Source organism: Carassius gibelio, chromosome A3 (genome assembly GCF_023724105.1).
Source record: "Carassius gibelio isolate Cgi1373 ecotype wild population from Czech Republic chromosome A3, carGib1.2-hapl.c, whole genome shotgun sequence".
Classification (NCBI taxonomy): Eukaryota; Metazoa; Chordata; class Actinopteri; order Cypriniformes; family Cyprinidae; genus Carassius; species Carassius gibelio.
This window is the reverse complement of record NC_068373.1, coordinates 6805875-6829595: the sequence shown is the minus strand read 5'-3', so window position 1 is coordinate 6829595 and position 23721 is coordinate 6805875. Positions and strand designations below refer to the sequence as shown.

The following is a 23721-nucleotide window of genomic DNA, read 5'->3' as shown; positions in this document are numbered from 1 at the left end:
CTAGTTAGTGTTGACTACAGGAGCACTGAGCAGCATAGAGCGCCCTCTCGCGGCTGCAGACGGTAATGTTTTCTCTTGGTTCATTTCTCTCGGTTCATGTAAAATTAATTTTGATAAATAAGTCGCACCTGACTATAAGTCGCAGGACCAGCCAAACTATGAAAAAAAAGTGCGACTTATAGTCCGGAAAATACGGTAAACGTGAGCACAGCACATTTAAAATAAAAACACCATTAGCAATCACTAAATAGCCACATTTATGCTAACTTGCTTAGAGAAAGTTTGAAAGTATTATGTTGTGTAATTTATGGTGTTTAGATCATGTTAACTCTTATTTCAGCCAGGAAAGATTTAATGGCATTTTATTTTCATATTAACACCGCATAATAGCTGTAATAACGTTTATGTAATGGCTATAATTCTTCTGCTCCACCAGCGCTACCTTCTGAGAGTGAAATTGTATATTCACTTATATTCACATTTTACACAGAACAGTGTTGTAAATGTTAACGGGCATCAAAAGGGGGGTGGGGGGGATTATTTATTAATTAATTTATTTTTAATCTGGTGTAGAGGTGCCCTAATGCTGCAGCCCATGGGCCTCTGCTTATTCTAAACTACCCCTGGGTACATGTGACGTGTTCATTTTTTTCCATTACTCGTGATTTTTTTCATGATGAAAACTCTTAATCAGAAAATGGCTGAAAATGGTTAACGTACACTGTGTAGTAATTTCTGTCCAACAGGGGAATATTTTACTTTAAAATATTGTTATTATTATTTAAATTTTTCTAAAATAGAGTAGCTTCATCAGGACCAAAACAACATGCAATTTAATACAGCAGTTCTTTTTTGGTAAAATTATTATAATAAAGCAAATTTTACAGGGTCTGTGTAAACTTTTGACCACAACTGTGAATTGAACAGGCATGATAATGTTACAGTTTTTACAAACTTATTTGTATTTATATTAGTTTATTTACTCATTTGTAAGTTATTTATTGTACATACAGGTCATTATCACAACAGTACAAAATAATATGTCAAACAAATAAATGAACTTAAAATAATTTAGCTTATGTGAAGAGACTGCAGAGTTAAATGTGACCTAGTAGAATTATTGAATTATTATATAGTCCTGAACTTTAGTGTATTCAGTGTATAATGCATGTTCTTTGACTCCACACCGGCCTCAAATAAAGTCTCGTCTAAGCAGGAAAAGCAGAAAAGCCTGTAAAATGAGTGCGAATGAGGAGAAAGAGCAGCAGGTTTCTGTTAACACCCAGAGAGCAGCATCTCCAGGGCCCAGCTGTGTGTCTATGAAGAGCAACAACTCCATTGGTCTGCCCCCTGGTCTCAGTGATGGACCTCCTGTGACCTCTGACCCTGTGTGAGTATGATGTAGTTTCTCAACTATCTGCTGTAATAAAACTTGGATATTAATTCATTAAAACTGGTGAATCACTCACTGAGGCCTTTTACTCTGAACAGCAGACATTAGTAAATCACTGTATAAAGAAAAGGCTGAAGACAATCTCATAAAAAATATTCAATACTGCTCATCCACTAAAGCTCTAAAACTGTCTTTACTGTTCTGTGTGCCAGTGAAGTGATTTAATGGTCAGCAGAAGGTGACGGAAGGTGAATTAAACCTACAGTCGATTTGACCTGAGGAAAAACAACAATGTAGTGTGCAAATATTTGCTAAATGATGCAATACTAATGTGTTATTCTTAAAAACCTACATATGGGGTTTTCTTACTTTTCAGGTAAGGTATGAGCTTTGAGCAACTGAAAACATTCAACATATATTTTTTTTTTTGTTCCGCGTTGAATACATAGAATTCTCCAAAAGAGAGAGAGAGAAAAAAAGAAACCCAAGCAGTTCACCCAAAAATTAAACTCCAGTAATATTATGAATAAAACATCTGTATGTTATCATATGTTATCCACAATATAGTTTTGACAATACAATTTTACAGATTAAATCTTTTTCTCAGTATCAGCAGCAGGACTAGAAAGAGAGCAGCATCTCTAATATCTAGCTGTGCGTCTGTGAAGAGTAGCAACTCCATGCATCTGCCCCCTGATCTCAGTGATGGACCTGCTGTGACCTCTGACCCTGTGTGAGTATCATGTGTAACATGTTTTGTCCCCAAACTTTATATATAAACAATGTATAACAATGTAGGCTGGTACAAAAAATAAATAGAATAGAATAGAATAGAATAGAATAGAATAGAATAGAATAGAATAGATTAGAATAGAATAGAATAGAATAGAATATTAATTTGTGCATTTAAAGTTTTTTTTTTTTTTTGTCAGAAATAATCATCAACAAATATTAAAAATCAGCACACCAGAGGAATATAAAATCATGTAAAAAGTATGGCTAGGCTGTCATGAATCTGATTTTCTTAACATGTAATTGAATGACAGTCCCTTTCCACCACCTTGTGGCACAACATTCTAACTTCACTGACTGACAGTCCATCTAGAATGTGCACAGTTCTCTTGTTTAGTCAGTTTAGAACAGGGGTTCTCAACTGGTCCCACCCTGGGACCCACATTTTCACATGGTCATTAAGTCGCGACCCACTTTTTTAGAATTCAACCAACACAATTTATTTATTTAAAAATAACTGTTGAAAACACTCATATATCATCTTTTCAAAAACATAACCCTACATACATACATATAATATCCCGTACAACATGCATTTCAGACCTTAATAAGTAACTGGACCCTGACAACCGCATGTACAAAAGTTAATTAAATAAATAAGGCCACATAACAAGATATTTTTACTCTATTCAGAGCAAATAAATAAGAAACTAAGGAGGACCATGACAACTGCATGTACAAAAGTGAATAAAATTAATGTCAAAATCACTCAAAATAAAGTTTTCACCTAACCAGGTCATTTGTGGAAGTTAATGAGACAATTGGGGATGTGCTTTACTCTTGATAAGAGTTTCAAAGTCTGGGGTGACAGTAGACAGAGCTACTATCAGATCATGCTCCGTGTCCAACCTGCTTCTCTGCTTTGACTTGAGCTGGACCATGGTAGAGAAGCCACTTTCACACACATAGGTTGTGCTGAATGGTAAGATCGTTTTGACTGCTAAAGTGGCAAGGGATGGATACTCAGTCATCACATCGCTGCACCAGAAGTGGGAAAGGCTTACCTCACCAAATCTCTTTTTCAGCTTCAGGTCACATGACCGGTCCACCAGCTGATGCTCTTCGTTGCTTGGCAACGTGATGTTTTTCACATTGATACCAAAGGGGTCGCGTATCCAGTCCATGGTTGTTTGTTTCTCTGGGAAGTAGTCGTCAAACCGAGCTTGAAGTTTAGTGAGATGCGCCCTTAAAGTTTGTTTCAAGTTATTTTTGGCCACACTGTCCAGCTGCTGTGCTTCATAGCAAGAGCTGGGAAACATGTCAAGTCTGTCTTTAGATAAATTATTTAGCCACAGTGAGATCTTTTTCTTGAACGCAGCAATTTTGTCTGAATATATTGTGTCCTCTCCCATGCATCGATACATTTAATGTGTTGAGGTGCTCAAAAATATCAGCAAGATATGCAACTCGTACGAGCCACATTTAGTTGTCAAACAGTTCTGCATACGGGGAGTTAGTCTCTGAGAGGAATGTGGCGATTTCTGTTTTAAGTTCGTAAAAGCGTGACAACACCTTGCCCCTCGACAGCCAGCGGAATTCTGAGTGATACAGCACCTGCATGTGCTCAGAGCCAAGGTCTTTACACAGATGTGAAAAGCAACAGCAATTTTTTGCACTCCGTTTTATGTGGTTCCTCACTTTGATGACATTTGTTAAAGCTTCATCAAGTAAAGGCACCATATTCTTAGCCGCCAGCGCTTCTCGGTGCAAAAATCAGTGGTTCCACGTCGCGTTAGGTGCCCTCTCCAGAATTCGCTTCACCACACCGGAATGTTTCCTGGTCATAGAGGCAGCTCCATCAGTGGTGATTGCCACATAATATTCCCAACTGAGGCCCAGTGAGCTCAAATACAAGTCCAGGGTGTTAAAAATGTCCTCTGCTTTTGTAGTGGTAGGGAGGTCTCTGCTGCAGAGAAATTGTTCTTGCAAATCACCGTCCCACACATGCCTCACATAAACCAATAAAATGGCATGGTTAGCGATATCTGTTGATTCGTCCATCTGTAAGGCGTAGTAAGGGCTTCCCTGGATGCGGGCTGTGGTCTGTTGTTTTATGTTACCAGACATGTCTTCAATCCGCCGAGCTATGGTATCATTGGAAAGTGGTATGGTTATCAGTTTATCCGCCGCTGACTGATCCAGCACCTCTCTTACCATATCCATTGCAGCAGGTAAAATGAGCTCTTCGGCTACTGTGTGGGGTTTCTTGAACTTTGCAATGCTGTGAGCTACTAGGTAAGATGCCCGAAGAGCTTGTTCTTGTTTGGATCAAGACCCTGTCAAACACTTTTGTGATGCCCTCAGCTCCTGGAGACATCTTTGAAAAAAACTTAAACCCAAATTAAATTCAAATTAAACCCTTTTTAAATTAAAAGACCAATCAAACATGAGACGCACATATTTTTTTTACTTTTGTGTCGCGACCCAACAGTTGAGAATCACTGGTTTAGAAGATCAGATTAGAATCTTAAAGGGGGGGTGAAATGCTCGTTTTCACTCAATATCCTGTTAATCTTGAGTACCTATAGAGTAGTACTGCATCCTTCATAACTCCAAAAAGTCTTTAGTTTTATTATATTCATAAGAGAAAGATAGTCTGTACTGATTTTTCCCAGAAAAACACGAGCCGCTGGAGGCGTGATGTGTGGGCGGAGCTAAAGAATCACGAGCGCCAGTAGGCTTTTGCGTTGAGAGCTTTTGGAAGCTATGACATTACTGTGAGGAAAAAAACATCCAAAACAAACCATGGCTAACAGTCAGATTCAGCGTATATGTATGATCCAGAATCAGATCCAGAGGCTGAAATTTAACAAGAGCAGCAGCAGCAACGACGTCTCTATGTGGTATGTACTGAAACTGTATATATTTGCTTAGCGGTTTTGGAAAATGACTTTTTCCACTTATGTCGTCTATTTTTTTTTTTTTTTTTTAAAGCTGTACATGTGGAAAGTGCAGTTTGATGCCAACATCGCATGTTGTTTACTTGATGTGCTTACGTGCCGATAGCTAAGTTAACAACACAGAGATATTTGAAGCAGTTTTACTCACCGCCTGCGGTTCCAACACACGATCGTGACACTTTTTCGTTGGTACTGCATTATCCTTAAGAAATAAACGATGTGCAAATCCGGCGTCAAACTGGGCCTTGTTTGTAAAACAAGCATCTTCGAAATTTTTTTTTTTTTTTTGGTAATCTGTGCAGGGTTGTCTTGCCCTGGCAACCAAAAAAAACACTTCTTTTGTTACAATTCGGCAGTGGTGGACGAAGTACACAAATCAAGTACTTGAGTAAAAGTACAGATACATATGGTAAAATATTACTCCAGTAAAAGTAAAAGTACTCCTTTTTCAATTTTACTCAAGTGAAAGTACAAAAGTACTCAATTTTTTATGTACTTAAGTAAAAAAAGTACTGCAAGATAGATGTTTGCAATTTTATATAGGCTACTTAATTTAATTTTATATTAGCACATTTTTTTATAATCCTACTGCTCAAAATACCTTGGATTTTTTCTAAATAACCACTATATGGAGTCAAGATATATTTTTGTTGTTGATATGGACTACGCTGATGGGAGTGATGTTAACTGTGAAGCTTACACTGTGATGTACCTGAGAGAAAACAGAGATGACCATCTGATCTTCACCAGTAAGAACAAAGTATTTTAAAGTTAGTTGTTTTACAGAACATCAAAGTTACAGTACAGACCAAAAGTTTGGAGACACCTTCTCATTCAAAGAGTTTTCTTTATTTTCATGACTATGTAAATTGTAGAGTCACACTGAAGGCATCAAGGGCTATTTGAGCAAGAAGGAGAGTGATGGGGTGCTGCGCCAGATGACCTGGCCTCCACAGTCACCGGACCTGAACCCAATCCAGATGGTTTAGGGGTGAGCTGGACCGCAGACTGAAGGCAAAAGGGCCAACAAGTGCTAAGCATCTCTCGGGGAACTCCTTCAAGACTGTTGGAAGACCATTTCAGGTGACTACCTCTTGAAGCTCATCAAGAGAATGCCAAGAGTGTGCAAAGCAGTAATCAAAGCAAAAGGTGGCTACTTTGAAGAACCTACAATATGACATATTTTCAGTTGTTTCACACTTTTTTGTTATGTATATAATTCCACATGTGTTAATTCATAGTTTTGATGCCTTCAGCGTGAATCTACAATTTTCATAGTCATGAAAATAAAGAAAACTCTTTGAATGAGAAGGTGTGTCCAAACTTTTGGTCTGTACTGTATATATGACATGATAATAAGGCCTGAAGTTAGGAAGAACATTTTAAGGAAAAAAATAATAAAAAAATTTTCATAATGATTTTTTCCTTCTCAAATCTTGTCTGTGGTTTAAAAACACCCCTGGCCAAACTGGGTGCATCTCTTCCCACTGATAATTACTGTAGTTACCATGTTCTGAACATCACATCCTTTCTTTTCTAACCAGATATATATATATATATATATATATATATATATATATATATATATATATATATATATATATATATATATATATAGATGGCTGAATAAAAATATTTGACCATTATTTATAAAAATTACATCAATTTAGCACCAACAAGCTTGTTAGCTAGACAGCGTCAGCTAACAATATTTACTTATTTTCAGTACGATGAACATTCATGTCTGTCTACTCGTCTAGTTAATCCAAACAATATACATATGTATAACGTTACTGTCGATAAACAATATAAAAACAAACGTCACATAGGACATTTTAATTAAACTGTTAACATTACGGCAGCGGTGAATTTGAACGTGCACGAGTTATTGTATTTAATCGGTGTTATTTTATGGTTTTTTTTGTTGTTGTTGTTGTTTTTTTTTTACCTAGAATTGATGTTGCTGCATCGTCTGCACTCGAGCATTTGAGTGGGCTTAAATAGATCACTCTTTACAACGGATTTAGTTCCCAAACAACTGACAGTTTTGACCTAAATATGATTTTCAGTTACAATAATTAATCCAAAATTTCGACATTAATAACTTACTTTTAGCAACATCAGACGCACGCGCGCTCACAAGATCTCCCGGTTCTTACTGACTCGCACTAAACGGTTCATTTGGATCAGTGAGTGGTCGACTCTAGAACAGCTGCAATCGGATCATTCTAATTCGTAAACGAATTGTTTGGTGTGATTCGCGATCCGATTTAAAAGTTTATTTTGAAAAGATTCAGTTCGTTCATGATGATTCAGACACCGCTTCTTCGTGTCGGAGCACGTGATATATTTTAGGGAGTAACGATATGTTTTATGAAATGTAGTGAAGTAAAAAGTACGATTTTATGCTTTGGAATGTAGTGAAGTAAAAGTAAAAGTTGCTCAAAATAAAACTACTCCAGTAATGTACAGATACTTGAAAAATGTACTTAAGTACAGTAACGAAGTAAAGATACTCCGTTACTGTCCACCACTGCAATTCGGTCTCTTGCTCTGATCAGTGAATGTCTGTGCTCAGCCTCGCTGTACGGGAGCGCGCGCTCTTCCGGCAGAAGTGCCCTCAGGACCCATATAAGGAAATTCCGCTCCATCTAACGTCACACAGAGCCATACTCGAAAAACTTGTGACAAACCGGAAGGAGTATACTCCTTCAAACGTAGAACTTAACTTTTGAAACTTTGTCCATGTTTAGCATGGGAATCCAACTCTTTAACAGTGTAAAAAACTCAGTATGCATGAAATAGCATTTCACAGCATCCCCCCCCCCCCTTTAATGTTATCAACGTCAAACAGCTGCTGTATCAGAAGGATTTGTAATTCCAGTTGCTTTATCCTGCCCAGTTATGAGCTTGTCCTAAGGATGACACTTTCCTTTTCAATACACCCGAGGAAGCTCAGGAGATTTAAGATCAGGGAATTGCTACATTTGTATAATTCCTGGTATCATGCCAACAATATTGTGATTTAAAGAAGAGACATGTTAACATTTAGGCAGGTCTAAGAAACTGTGATAACCGGAAAACCCTTTTCAGGGCACCCCTATTTCTAAGTGCACTTTCTTAGAAACTTGAATCAGATTTCCAACAGTGGGGTGTTAAATATTTGTCGTAACTGGTAAAATCAATTGTGTTAAAATTGATGTGTTACCCAGATTATTGTATTTGTTTTAGAGTCTTCCAATTTTCTCGCCAAATGACTTTTTTCAGTCAACCAATAGGTTGCTGTCTCTGTTTTTATAGGTGGGGGGATTGGGGGTCAAAAAGCAAAGAATTTGCAGGAATTTGGCTCTCCAAAATTGGCTAAATTTTTATTGGATAGCAAATTTACAAAAAGTTATTTATTGTTTTCAGACCCCACATATAGAATGCTGTGAAGCGGAGACTAAATCTTGCAAGTCTACATCACTGTTGGTGCTGATTACAATGAAGTCTCGCAGTTTTCCCTCAAGTCCGGTTGTAATTTTGACTCAAAATATATAATCAGTTTAGACAAGCATTTCAACTCAGAGACCTTTCAATGGAAACCCAGATATGTAATAATGCTACTTTTCAAGCCATGACAGGACTTGGTCATAGTTAAATGCAGTGACTTTTTCATTCACAATATATTTGCCAATTACAATGATCTAATTCAAAAATGTAATCTTTTTTTTCATTATCTCCAGGTTCAACACTTAATTCAGGCCCATTGATCTGTGTTTCCTCAAATGCCCTCTGAATCAGGGTTGGACTTGTTTCTTTAGACCCCTACAAACCTCAAGGGCCTCATTTCCAAAATGTAGAACTTAATTATGACATTCCAAAATAGATCACTAGATCAAATAGATCAAAACATAATGGATAAGAGCGTAGGAATTGACATATACAAAGACACTTGGGACAAAGCTGTTAACAGAATAAATAGGACTGCATCTTGTGCATGACTCAATCTGATTCAGATGAAAGTTCTCTACCATATTCACCATAGAAAAACAAAACTGGCTAAACTGTTCCCAAATAAAGATGAAACATGTGATTGTTGCAATGTATTTAAGGCAGATCTAACCCATATTTTTGTACTTTTCAGGTAAGGTATGTGCTTTGAGCAACTGAAAACATTCAAAATATTTTTTTGTGTTCCGTGTTGAATACATAGAATTCTCCAAAAGAGAAAGAGAGAGAGAGAAAAAAAAAAAGAAACCCAAGCAGTTCACCCAAAAATGTAACTCCTGTAATATTATGAATAAAACATCTGTATGTTATCATATGTTATCCACAATATAGTTTTGACAACAACATTTTACAGATTAAACCTTTTTCTCAGTATCAGCAGCAGAAAGAGGACTAGAAAGAGAGCAGCATCTCTAATATCTAGCTGTGCATCTGTAAAGAGTAACAACTCCGTTGGTCTGCCCCCTGATCTCAGTGATGGACCTGCTGTGACCTCTGACCCTGTGTGAGTATCATGTGTAACTTTTTTTGTCCCCAAACTTTAGTAATGACACAGTGCCCTTTGATCCTGTCTAAGTATAACACTGTAGGGTGGTACAACAAATAAATAAAAATAATATAATTTAATTTAATTTAATTTAATTTAATTTAATTTAATATTAATTCGTGCATTTAAAGTTTTTATTTTTTTTAGTTAGAAATAATCAGCAACAAATATTAAAAATCAGCACACCAGAGGAATATAAAATCATGTAAAAAGTATGGCTAGGTTGTCATGAATCTGATTTTCTTAAAGGTCCCATGACATGGATCATTTCCTTATCTTTAAATGCTTTTTAATGTTCTCTTAGGTGTACTTATATTGTTAGTATGATTTTACATTTAAAATGTAGAAATAAAAAGCATTTTTAGATCCTGATATTAGCCCTCTGGCTTGAATGCTCTGTTTGAAGGGGCGTGTCTGTTGTGAGACTCCGAGTAAACCACAACTGTTGTGATTGGCTGACATCGTTGCATTCGAAATGCATTTTACGTGGAACCCCACTCAAATATAACGTTTTTTATATATATATATATATATATATATATATATATATATATATATATATTTTTTTTTTTTTTTTTTTTTTACTATTACAGCTGTCAAGATTAACGAATCGTGGAAGTGTGGATTATATTAAAAAATGTTCGATCTTTCCCCATCACATGAAAGGCTGCAGTGATGAGCACTTAGTAAACAGAGTCTGTTTATCGCATGGATGCAGTGATCTCGTCATTATTGCAACACGTTATCTCACAAAATGCTTTCACCACAAATAACAGCAAACACATGAATACAGTAAGAGCTCCGTTGTGCAGCATAACAGCGCCATTCATTGTAACGGCAGTTTGGGCAAGTGTGCAGATATACTCGCGATGTGTAACAGCTCCGGAAAAAAAGGGAGCGTTCTTTGATTGCTCTATGTAGTTAAATCACAATTTAAATAACAGATTTGTTTCATTCTACTAAGAGAAACAACGCGAAGTTGATCGTTTAGTCACTAGCTTGATTCACTGATGCATAAACAGTATTAAACGATTTAGAAAGAAAGTCTGAGTGAACGTGAATAATTAGCTACCCATCAGAAATCACCGATCGCAGATCAGGCATTAATGAACACTGTTACTCACTGTTTGTGCCGGTGCTGTCGAATCTGTTTGTAACGCCTGTGCTGAATTATATATAAATATTTGGGCGGGCAAAGCAGAGAAAGGGGAGGTAACAATTCTCGTTGCAATGTCACAACGAGGAGATTCAAGATCAGCCTGATTGAGCTTCCATTTTCTCAAAGGCAGAGAAAGATAGAAAAATCTCGATTTACACCGATTCAAATTTCTATAAACTTGGGGACCATATACAGGCTAGGGGAACTCATATTAATCTTAAAAAAACCTCAGAAAGTGAAATTTTCATGTCATAGGACCTTTAACATGTAATTGAATGACAGTCCCTTTCCACCACCTTGTGGCACAACATTCTAACTTCACTGACTGACAGTCCATCTAGAATGTGCACAGTTCTCTTGTTTAGTCAGTTTAGAAGATCAGATTAGAATCTTAATGTTATCAACGTCAAACAGCTGCTGTATCAGAAGGATTTGTAATTCCAGTTGCTTTATCCTGCCCAGTTATGAGCTTGTCCTAAGGATGACACTTTACTTTTCAATACACCCGAGGAAGCTCAGGAGATTTAAGATCAGGGAATTGCTACATGTGTATAATTCCTGGTATCATGGCAACAATATCGTGATTTAAAGAAGAGACATGTTAACATTTAGGCAGGTCTAAGACACTGTGATAACCGGAAAACCCTTATCAGGGCACCCCTATTTCTAAGTGCACTTTCTGTTTTAGAGTTGTTTATAGGTTTTCCCTGTTGACAATTGCAATCCCTTTGTTTATTTGTTTATTTTACTGTTTTGACAACAACATTTTACAGATTAAACCTTTTTGCAGCAGAAAGAGGACTAGAAAGAGAGCAGCATCTCTAATATCTAGCTGTGCATCTGTGAAGAGTAACAACTCCGTTGGCCTGCCCCCTGATCTCAGTGATGGACCTGCTGTGACCTCTGACCCTGTGTGAGTATCATGTGTAACTTTTTTTTTGTCCCCAAACTGTAGTATATATTTTGAAATGAAATAATTTAATATTATATGAATTTACGTTTTGTTTCTCTATTTTGATAAAGGTATTTTCTCTTTGTTTTTTTCTGTTCTGCTTAATATCTTTTCAGTGGTTGGAGAGCTGACCAGATCAGTCATCATGACACACAAGCAGATCTGCAGCTCGATTCTCACCAAACAGTGCATGATGATCTTCAGAGAGTCAAAGACCAGCACAAAACCAGTATGAAGAACAGGTATGAGAGCTTATTTGAGGGAATCAAACTACAAGAGAATCAAACCCTCCTGAACAGGATTTACACACAGCTGTACATCATAGAGGGAGAGAGTGAAGGAGTGAATGAAGAACATGAGGTGCTACAGATTGAGAAAAGTTACAGGTCAATCCAAGACACTCCAATCAACTGCAATGACATCTTTAATCCTTCACCTGAACCAGGATATGAGGAGAAGAGAAGAGAGAAGAATGACAAAATAAAGACTGTTCTTACTAAAGGCATCGCTGGAATCGGAAAAACCGTCTCTGTGCAGAAGTTCATTCTGGACTGGGCCGAGGAAAGAGCCAATCAGGATGTAGATTTCATGTTTGTGCTTCCATTTCGAGAGCTGAACTTGATTAAAGATCATCAGTACAGTCTTCACAGACTTCTGCTTGACCTTCATTCTGAACTTCATGGTCTGGATTCAAAGATTTATGATGAATGTAAAGTTGTGTTCATCTTTGATGGTCTGGATGAAAGCAGAATTTCACTGATGTTTACAGACTGTCAGAAAGTTTCTGATGTGACTGAGGTTTCTTCAGTGAGTCTGTTAATGTCGAACCTCATGAAAGGAGATCTGCTTCCCTCTGCTCTCATCTGGATCACCACCAGACCAGCAGCAGCCAATCAGATCCCCTCCAACTACATCAGCCGTGTGACAGAGATTCAAGGATTCAATGACCCTCAGAAGGAGGAATATTTCAGGAAGAGAATCAGTGATGAGCATCAAGCCAGCAGAATCATCTCACACATCAGAAGAGCAAGAAGCCTCCACATCATGTGCCACATACCCGTCTTCTGCTGGATCTCAGCCACTGTGCTTCAAAACATCCTGAAACAAGATCTCAGTGCAGAAATCCCTCAAACTCTGACTGAAATGTACATCTACTTCCTGCTTATTCAAACAAATATGAGGAACCAGAAATATGAAGAGAGAGGTTCAGGGAAACCCCTGCAGTCCAACAGAGAAGTGATTGTGAAACTGGCTGAACTGGCTTTCAATCAGCTGATGAAGGGCAATGTGATGTTTTATGAGGAGGACCTGAGAGAGAGCGGCATAGACGTCACTGATGCCTCAGTGTATTCTGGGATTTGCACTCAGATCTTTAGGGAGGAATCTGTGATTTATCAGAGGAAGGTTTACAGCTTTGTACATCTGAGCTTTCAGGAGTTTTTTGCAGCACTGTATGTGTTTTACTGTTATTTACACAAGAACAGTGAGGTTCTGAAAATGTTCCTGACAGAAAAGTCCAGAACTCAGAGTAAGAATGTTTCTCTGGATGTGTTTCTGAAGGGAGCAATGAATAAAGCCTTGGAGAGTAAAACTGGACACCTGGATCTTTTCCTTCGGTTTCTTCATGGCTTCTCACTGGAGTCCAATCAGAGACTCTTACAGGATGTGCTGATACACACAAGGAGGAACCCAAAGAGCATCAAGAAAATAATCCAAAACCTCAAACGAGGTCAAAAACATGATGTTAGTCCTGACAGATGGATAAATCTGACACACTGCTTGATTGAGATGAAGGATAATTCTGTTGTTAAAGAAATGCAGGCGTTTTTAAACTCTAAAACAAAAATAAAATATCTTTCTCTTGCACAATGCTCAACTTTGGCAAACATCATCCTGATGTCAGAGGAGGTGCTGGATGAGTTTGATCTTACAAAATACACAACCAAATCAAAAGATGGGAGATGGAGACTGTTACCTGCTGTGAGGAACTGCAGAAAAGCTCTGTAAGCGTAATAATATGAAAATGCAGTAGGTATATTTGACATTGATAATGGTGAATAGTCAAATGGGTTTGTATTTAAGTAATAAAATATAAATTACTTTAGTTAAGAGTTATTCTCTATATACAATTAATTTTATTAAAAGGTTGTATTTAATAAATTAAAGAATGCTTTTAAGAAAACATTTCATTACAAATTAGGGATAAACAACATTTTGTGGCACAATATTATTTTTTCCAGATAAAGGCCCAATATAAATGTTTTGCTGATATGCTTTGTCAGTAAGATGAAACAAGGAGCCAGTTTGCTGACAAAAATGCAGTTATGCTTATTTTTGTTACCTACCTGCTTTATAAGGACTATATTATTATCAATTTTAACAATGCATATTGTTTTCAATTTCATAGTTTAAAGTATACACAGTATGGTCTTGTTTTGGAATCAATTTAGTTCATTTTTTTTAATTGGACAATAAAATTGTCCAGTAGCCAGTTTCAGTCCTTCCCCTTCAGCAACTTGTCACTCATGAAACATTTGCATCAGTTTGTATCGATTCAGGCTTCATCTACATTAACCTGATATATTCAAAAACTGATTTTTCAATTCAAAAAAAAAGTTTCTCATCCACACTGAAACTTCTGAAATTTTTTTATTTGCCTTACTGTGCATGTGTAAATACTCCTAAAAGCTCACTAAGATGATACAGAACAAACAGACATACTAAGTTTCATGTAATGCAGTACATGTTCTTCTCAATAGATTAGAATGTCGACAAAAATATTTTCATTTATTTCAGTAATTCAACTAAAATTGTGAAACTCATGTATTAAATAAATTCAATGCACACAGTTTAAGTCTTTAAACCTCAACAAATTGGAAAACTTAAGACCAAAGGAAACAAACCTGATTCCAAAAAAAGTTGGGACACTGTACAAATTGTGAATAAAAACAATGCAATGATGTGGAAGTTTCAAATTTCAATATTTTATTCAGAATAAAACATAGATTACATCATATGCTTAAACTGAGAAAATGTATAATTTTAAGGGAAAAATAAGTTGTTTTTAAATGTAATGGCATCCACACATCTAATATAAAGTTTGTTTACCACTCTGTTGCTTCCCCTCTTCTGTTTTTAACAGTCTGCAAACCACTGAGGAGACAAGTTGCTCAAGTTTAGGAATACGAATGTTGTCCCTTTATTGTCTAATACAGGCTTATAGTTGGTCTTTGTCACATCTTTCTCTTTATGATGCACCAAATGTTTTCTATGGGTGAAATATCTGGACTGCAGGCTGGCCATTTCAGTACCTGGATCCTCCTTCTACACAGCCATAATGTTGTAATTGATGCTGTATGTGGTCTTCCCTGAAAGAGACAATGTCTGGATGGGAGCAAATGTTGTTCTAGAACTTGGATATACCTTTCAGAAATGATGGTGCCTTTCCAGATGTGTAAGCTGCCCATGCCACATGCACTCATGCAACCCCATACCATCAGAGAAGCAGGCTTCTGAACTGAGCGCTGATAACAACTTGGGTTGTCCTTGTTCTCTTTAGTCCTGATGACATGGCGTCCCAGTTTTTCAAAAAGAACTTTAAATTTCGATTCGTCTAACCACAGAACAGTTTTCCACATTGCCAAAGTCCATTTTAAATTAACCTTGGCCCAGAGAAAACGCAGGATCATGTTTAGATATGGCTTCTTTTTTGACCTATAAAGCTTTAGCCGGTGACTGCAAATTGTATGGTGGATTGTGTTCACCGACAATGTTTTCTGGAAGTATTCTTGAGCCTATGTTGTGATTTCCATTAGAGTAGCATTCCTGTATGTGATGCAGTGCTGTCTAAGGGCCCGAAGATCACGGGCATCCAGTAAGGTTTTTCCGGCCTTGACCCTTACGCACAGAGATTTTTCCAGATTCTCTAAATCTTTGGATGATATTATGCACTGTAGATAAAGATAACTTCGGACTCTTTGCAGTTTTTTCTCTGAGAAGCTCCTTTCTGATATTGCTCCACTATTTTTCGCCACAGAATTTGGGGAGTTGGTGATCCTCTGCCCATCTTGACTTCTAAAAGACACTGCCATTTATACCCAATGTTGGCAATTGATTGAATAAGTTGAAAACTGGTCCCCTAGCTGTTCCTTATATGTACATTTAGCTTTTCCGGCCTCTTATTGCTACCTGTCCCAACTTTTTTGGAATGTATAGCTTTCATGAAATCCAAAATGAGCAAGTATTTGGAATGACATTTCAAAATATCTCACTTTCAACATTTGATATGTTATCTATATTCTATTGTGAATAAAATATAAGTTTATGAGATTCATAATTATTCCATTCCTTTTTTTACTCACAATTTGTACAGTGTCCCACCTTTTTTGGAATGGAGTTTGTACTCAATACTTGGTAGGGGCTCCTTTTGCTGCCTCAATTCAGTGTGGCATGGAGGTGATCAGTTTGTGGCACAGCTGAAGTGGTATGGAAGCCCAGTTTTCTTTGACAGTGGTCTTCAGCTCATCTGCATTGTTTGGTCTCTTGTTCTTATTTTCCTCTTGACAATAGCCCATAGATTCTCTATGGGGTTCAGGTTTGGTGAGTTTGCTGGCCAGTCAAGCACACCAAGACCATAGTCATTTAACCAACTTTTGGTGCTTTTGGCACTGTGGTGCCAAATCCTCCTGGAAAATGAAATCAGAATCTTCAAAAAGCTGGTCAGCAGAAGGAAACACGAAGTGCTCCAAAATTTATTGGTAAACAGGTTCAGTGACTTTTTTTCCCCCTAAAAGATTCAATGGCCCAACACTAGCAGATGACATTGCACCCCAAATCATCATATACAGTGAAAACTTCAAGCAATTTGGGCTATAAGCTTCTCCACCCTTCCTCCAGACACTAGGACCTTGTTTTCCAAATGAAATACAAAACTTGCTCTCATCTGAAAAGAGGGCTTTAGACCACTGGGCAAGAGTCCAGTTCTTCTCCTTAGCCCAGGTTGGACGCCTCAAGAGTGGCTTAACGAGAGGAATACGATAACTGTAGACAAATTCATTGACACGTCTGTGTGTGGTGGCTCTTGATGCCTTGACCTCAGCCTCAGTCTATTCTTTGTGAAGTTTACTCAAATTCTTGAATCAATTTTGCTTGACAATCCTTATAAGGCTGCAGTTATCTCAGTTGGTTGTGCATCATTTTCTTTCACACCTTTTCCTTCCATTCAACTTTCTGTTAACATGCTTGGATACAGCATTCTGTGAACAGCCAGCTTATTTGGCAATAAATGTTTGTGGCTTATCCTCCTTGTGAAAGGTGTCAATGATTGTCTTCTGGCCAACTGTGAGATCAGCAGTCTTCCCCATGATTGTGTAGCCTAGGGAACCAAACTGAGAGACCATTTTGAAGGCTCACGAAAGCTTAACAGGTGTTTTGAGTTGATTAGCTGATTGGCATCACCATATTCTATTTTTTGAGAGTTGGTGAGTTTTTGTTAAATGTGAGCCAAAATAATTACAAATAAAAGAACTAAAGACGTAAACTAGGGCTAGGCGATAAAACAAGAACGATATGTATCGTGATTGACATGTAATCAATATCAATAAAAATGTGTTCGATAAAATGTTTGACTTTTTTTTTTCTTCGTCAGAAGAAAATTCTAAGGATACGTATGTAACCCTGGATCCTTGAAGGAACAAGATGCTGCGTCGCGAACGTTTGGGGGACGCGTCAAGGGTGACGTCTCTGAATAACATGTATAATCAGTCCAAAGGAAGGGGCGAGACGTCATAGGCGGGTGACGTCAGAGACCAGGAAGCATAAAAGCATGAGCAGCAAAGCCAATAATCAGCCTAAAAGGATGAAGCAAGCACCAGCCAGAGATGCCGGAAGTGTGGCACTGCGAAGCAGCGTCTTGTTCCTTTGAGGAACCAGGGTTACATACGTAACCTTAGACGTTCCTCTTCAGGAACTCGAGCTGCCTCGAGAACGTTTAGGAAACGAGAATGCCCACGCCACCAGACTTTCCAATCTCTGCCTAGTGTGGAAGAGCACAGCTAAAGCAAGAGAAGGAGAAGGAGCCTGACAGAAATCGGGGACAACCCGTCCAATGGCCAAACTTCATAAGGAAGTGAGTCTTGACCCCCAGGACAGGGGAGATCAGACGACTCGAGGCTTAGGATAGCATCCTGATCACTGCTTAGCATAAGCTTCTTCTGGCCGGAGGCCTCAATCTCAGCGCACCATGGAGGAAACGTAACCAGAGAGTTTCTGCTCACTGACTGGCCACCGAGAGGGGCGCGGTAGGCCACCATGGCCGCCACAGAGAGACCGGAAGCTAAGAGTTGTGCCTCCTCAGAGACCACACCTACAGCCTCTAAGCTCCGTGCGGGGGGCCTCTGCCTGCGAGAGGAGATCTCTCCTGACGGGAACCTCCAATGGAGTGCTGTCAAAAAGAGAAGTCAGGTCCAGGAACCATTCCCGGCCCGGCCAGAACAGGGCTACTAACAGCAGCCGGACTCCGTCCCGGCACACTCTCTCCAGAACTCCTGAGAGCAGAACAATCAGGGGAAAAATGTACAGATGAAGGCTCAGCCACGTCTGTACCATGGCGTCCAGCCCCAGTGGAGCTGGATGAGTCAGAGGAAGCCAGAGGGGACAGTGCGATGTCTCTGGAGTCGCAAACAGATCCACCCGAGTCTGGCCAACCTCTCCAACTGTGCTTCATCACCTCGTTGTGAAGCCGCCATTCCCCGGGCCTCGGCCCCTGCCTCAACAGGATGTCTGCTCCCATATTAAGATTCCCAGGAATGTGAACTGCTCTGAGCGAGAGGAATTGTGTTGTCGGTGCGCACCAATACATGGTGACCTCTTGGGTGTGGGAGAAAATAACGAAGTGCACGAAGTGCGGTCAGCATCTCCAAGCAGTTGATGTGCCATGTCAGATGGTGACCACTCCACAGACCGCGGGCAGGGTGACCACTCATGACCACACCTCAGCTGGTGAGGGACGTGTCCATCGCTAGCATCCCAAAGCGACAAGGAGCTCCCTGCACCGGGCCCTGAGACAAGAACCAAGGCTTCCTCCACATATCCAAGGCACATAGGCAGCACCGCGTGACCTTTAGCATGCGAAGTGGGTTTCCCCTCAGGGAGAACCCCTTGATTTTGAGCCACCACTGTAGGGGTCTCATGTACAGCAGGCCAATAGTATTCACGTTGGACGCAGCTGCCATCAGACCCTACAAACTCCATGACTGCTTGACAGTGAGTGACCGGCCTTCTCTCACTCTAGCAAATGCAGTGAGGATCAACTCGATCCGAGCAGGTGACATACGTGTCTGCATTGTGGTCGAATCCCACACCATGCCCAGATAAGTGGTTCTCTGAACTGGAAAAAGCACAGATGTAGAAAAGGACACAACACCTCATCCTTCCTTGGAACAGTGAAGTACCAGCTGTAGGACCCGGACTCTGCAACCCGAGGAGGGACCACCTTGATGGTCTCCGTCCTCAGTCTACTTCTGTTCCATTACCAGAGCCTGCTTGGGGCCCACCAGAACTGGATTCTGTGGCCTCTCACTACAGTGTGCAGGACCCACTGAGACACATTTGACAGTAGTTTTCACGCTGCAAAATAGTCTACTAAGGGAATCAGCCTCTCAAGACTGATCTCTGGTGGCATCAGAGCAAATAGCTCGGTGCCCTGAAGCGGCGCACAGACAGGAGACGGCCAAACTAGCTGCTCTGGAAACCTCCCAGGAGGTCGCGAGCCTCTTAGCACCGCTACGTTTCCGGGCAGTAACTGAGAGAAGCGCTCGCTGGAGACCGGTGCGCCCTGGAACACTGGCAGGGTTGGCAGCTCGATGTCCTGAAGGCACTGAGGAGAGACGGGCACCGTGTAATGCGGTGTACACCGCTCTTCCCCAGAGGGGTCTGCCCTCCGAGGTCCTGAGCTTCAGCATCAGGACTCTTGTAGCTGAAGTCTCCTAAAAACGATGGTCCTCAGACCCACATCGTCTGCTAGGAAGACTAGACCAGAGCCTGCTGAGGGCAGGACCCAGTGAAGTACACTTGGCAGGGGCTCCAACACCACCATGTGACATCCTAAGGGAACCAGTCTCGGGAGACTGGCCTCTGTGTGTGCTTAGGGCCACTAGCTCGGTGTCCTGAAGCGGTGGACCAGCAGGGGAAGACCGTACTAGCTGCTCTAGAGACCTCCGTAGAGGTAACGAGCCTCTCAGCACCGCTACGTTTCCGGGGCGGTAACTGAGAGAAGCGCTCACTGGAGATCGCTGCGCCCTGGAACACCGGCAGGGTTGGTAGAACGATCTCCTGAGGGCACTGAGGAGAGACGGGCACCGTGTAATGCGGTGTACACCACTCTTCCCCAGAGGGAGCTGGCCCTCAAAACGTCCTAGTCCTAGGCCTAGGCATCAGGACGTTACGATGAAGGCTATCCAACGAAAACAACGGTCCGTAGAACTGCTTTCCACTAGAAGCCTTCGGCCTGGGAGCGCCACTTTGACTCTAGCATCTGCGGAGTACAAAAATGACACCCCTGGCACGTGGGGTTCGAACACGGTTGGGACTGCTCCGCTCAGCAGCTCCTGACCGCCTCAACCTCCTCAGAGGAAGAGCGGTACACACATGTTCTCACACAAGAAATCACATCCCTAGAGCCCCTGTACATCTAACTTCACATAGTCAGATAAATATGTAATTTTATTTATTTAGAATTAAATGTAGTCCGCAACCAGACTAGTCAACACGGTCTGGTGTAGAAAAAACTCACATAAAATTGAAACTATGTAATACACGCGTTGCCTCGGCAGCGATCATGTCTAATAATATACAGTTGAAACCAGATATTTACATACACTTAAGAAAAAAACACAAAAACTATTATTTCTTTACTGTCATACATTAAATCAGAGTAAACATTTTCTGCTTTAGATCAATAAATATTAACATAATTTCTTGCATTTGTTAAATGTCAGAATTGAGAGAGGGAGAACTTTTATGTATTTTTTTATCACTTTCATCAAAGTCAGAAGTATGTATGTAAGTAGTGTAACACTAAGTTTAATGTGTCTTTAAACAAAAAGAAAACTCCAGATGATACCATTCTGAGCTTAAGAACCTTCTGATAGGTTAATTGATTCCATTTGAGTTAATTGGTGGCATACCTGTGGATGCGTATAAAGGCACACCTTAAACACAGAGCCTCTGTCTTTGACATCATGGGAAAATCTCCACAAGTGTGGCTCGTCCTTAGGGGAAAATCTCCACAAGTGTGGCTCATCCTTAGGTGCAATTTCCAGATGCCTGAAGGTCCCACGTTCATCTGTTCAGACAATAATAATAATAAAAATATAAAAAACATGGGAATGTACAACAATCATACCAGTCAGGAAGGAGACGGATTCTGAGTCCCAGAGCGGAAACTTTTTTGGTGCGAACTGTGTGAATCAATCCCAGGACAACAGCAAAAGACCTTGTAAAGATAATTGCTGAAACTGGTAAGACCGTGTCATTATCCACAGTAAAATGAGTCCTGTACCACCATGAGTTGAAAGGTTACTCTGGGAGGAGAAAACCATTACTTCAAAACAACCATAAAAAAGCCAGACTACAGTTTGCCACTGCACATGGGGACAAAGATCTTAATTTCTGGAGACATGTCCTGTGGTCTGACGAAACAAAAATTTAACTGTTCGGCCATAATGATAAACGGTATATTTGGAGGAAAAAGGGTGAAGTTTAAAGCGTCAGAACACCATCCCAACCATGAATTATGGGGGTGGTAGTATAATGTTGCAGGGATGCTCTGCTGCAGAAGGGACTGGTGCACTTCACAAAATAAATGGCATCATGAGAAAAGAAAATTTTGTGGATATATTGAAGCAACATCTGAAGACATCAGCCAGGAAGTTAAAGCTTTGGCACAAATGGGTCTTCCAAATGGACAATGACCCCGAGCATACCTCCAAATATGTTACAAAGTGGCTTAAGGACAACAAAGTCAAGGTATTGAAGTGGCCATCACAAATCCCTGATCTCAATCCCATAGAAAATTTGTGGGCGCCACTGAAAGAGGCAAGCGCGAGCAAGAAGGCCTACAAACCTAACCCAGTTGCACCCATTCTGTCAAGAGGAGTGGGCCAAAATTACAGCAAACTATTGTAGAAAGATTGCAGAAGGATACCCAAAACGTTTGCCCCAAGTGAAACAGTTTCAGGGCAATTCTACCAAATACTAAGGAAGTGTATGTATACTTCTGACTTTGATGAAAGTGATTAAAAAAAAAAAAACATAAAATTTCTCCCTCGCTCGATTCTGACATTTAACAATGCAAAAAATATGTTAATATTTATTGATCAAAAACTGAAAAAGTTTACTCTGATTTAATGTATGACAGTAAAGAAATAAAAGTTTTCTAAATAAAAGTTTTTTCTGAAGTGTATGTAAATATCTGGTTTCAACTGTATATATATATAATATTTTATGCTACTCAGTCACACAAACAACATCAATCTCCTCAGAGAAAGATGGATGCTGCAGCGAGCTGTCTCAGAGGGCGAAGAAACTGCAGCGCAGGTTTCCAAGCCTCAAGAATGAGCTCTAGATCTAGTGAACACGGGTGGAGATAGGATGAGCCGTCTCCAACCGGTTCGCCAGATCATGTGCGATTCCCACTATCGCGGTCGCCGCCTTGCCTCAGCACCAGCGAGACCGGGACCGCAAGATCGCATGTACGGACACACTCCTCGGAGCATGCCCGGTGAAAGCGGAGTGCTTAACAGCGAGAAAAACACAGTCAGCCCCCCGAGAGCTGACTGCGCGAGCTCCACTCTTCATTAATGCTGCTTATGTTAATATTAGACATAATGTGCTTGTGTAACTGGTGCTTTTGTGACCGGTGCTTGTGTTACTGGCGAGTTCATCGACGCCTTTCCACATCAATCTCCTCAGAGAAAGACAGGCAGCGCGTCGCGCCCTCTCATCGGGGAGAAAGTATGCATGCTTTATTGTGCTTTTGGTGATGCTGTGCATCTTGGCCAAGTCAGCTCATTCATTCAAATCTTTGCAGCCTTTGTTTATGATTCTCTAAATATACATTTCAGCCAGTATTTTATTAATTTTTTATTTTTACACAAATCTTCAAATATTTCTACATTTACCATACACTGTAAATAGAGACACCCGGACTACACAACTCCATAGAGAACCAAAACAAGGGCACATTTGCACTGGCTGATAATATTATTTGCAAAATCATATAATCATATGATATGTATCGAGACATAAGGTCAGTTATCGTACAAATTTGCCATCTCATGGATACACCAGCTCACCAGCATGTCCTCCATGTCTTTAGATTGACAGGCTGTAATCTCACTGATCATCACTGTGAAACTCTGGCTTCAACTCTACAATCATCAAACTCACTAAAAGAGATGAACATGAGTAACAATGACCTTCAGGATTCAGGAATGAAGCTACTCTGTGTTGGACTGAAGAGTCCAAACTGTCAACTCAACATACTGAGGTTTGGCTTTCACACTGATTCAGATTCTAATTTAAAAAAAAAAAAATCCACCTTCATAGATCTGCTACGAGTCATTTCATGTATATGTGCAGCAGCAGCATGTCTTACATGTTCACACCAGCACTGTGTGTGTGTGTGTGTGCTGTACTCACTCACAAAATATGTAATTATATTTATATTTATACAATTGTATTAACTGTTAGGGAATTTACAGTTATAACCCAAGGACCAGGTGTGTCGTAATGAAGAACGCTCCGCATACAACCGCATTCGTAGGCTGCTCCGCATACAACTCAGAATCACCAACAATTATACTCAAGACAGAAGATACTAATTGCGTCAAAGCACTGGTCAGCAGAAATGTGATTGGCTCCAAAACATAGATTAACTTAGTCTCCAAATATGCGCATAAACATTTCCAGCATATCTTCCAATAATTG

At 39.9% G+C, this 23721-nt stretch overlaps 1 protein-coding gene across 14 annotated transcripts in view; it reads left to right on the top strand.

Annotated features, from left to right (window-relative positions):
* The window catches only part of LOC127944770 (NACHT, LRR and PYD domains-containing protein 12), a 108871-nt gene that overhangs the window by 10027 nt on the left and 75123 nt on the right, over positions 1-23721 (top strand). For 4 of the 14 annotated variants that reach the window (XM_052541013.1, XM_052541096.1, XM_052541087.1 and 1 more), the window contains exons 2-7: positions 1214-1390; positions 2001-2126; positions 9449-9580; positions 11572-11694; positions 11850-13736; positions 23111-23281. In XM_052541013.1, coding sequence (XP_052396973.1) covers positions 1239-1390; positions 2001-2126; positions 9449-9580; positions 11572-11694; positions 11850-13736; positions 23111-23281 — 2591 coding nt within the window. In that variant the 5' untranslated portion in view covers positions 1214-1238. The remainder of the gene's footprint in view (positions 1-1213; positions 1391-2000; positions 2127-9448; positions 9581-11571; positions 11695-11849; positions 13737-23110; positions 23282-23721) is intronic. The other 10 variants (XM_052541022.1, XM_052541037.1, XM_052541029.1 and 7 more) reach the window with 10 other exon arrangements.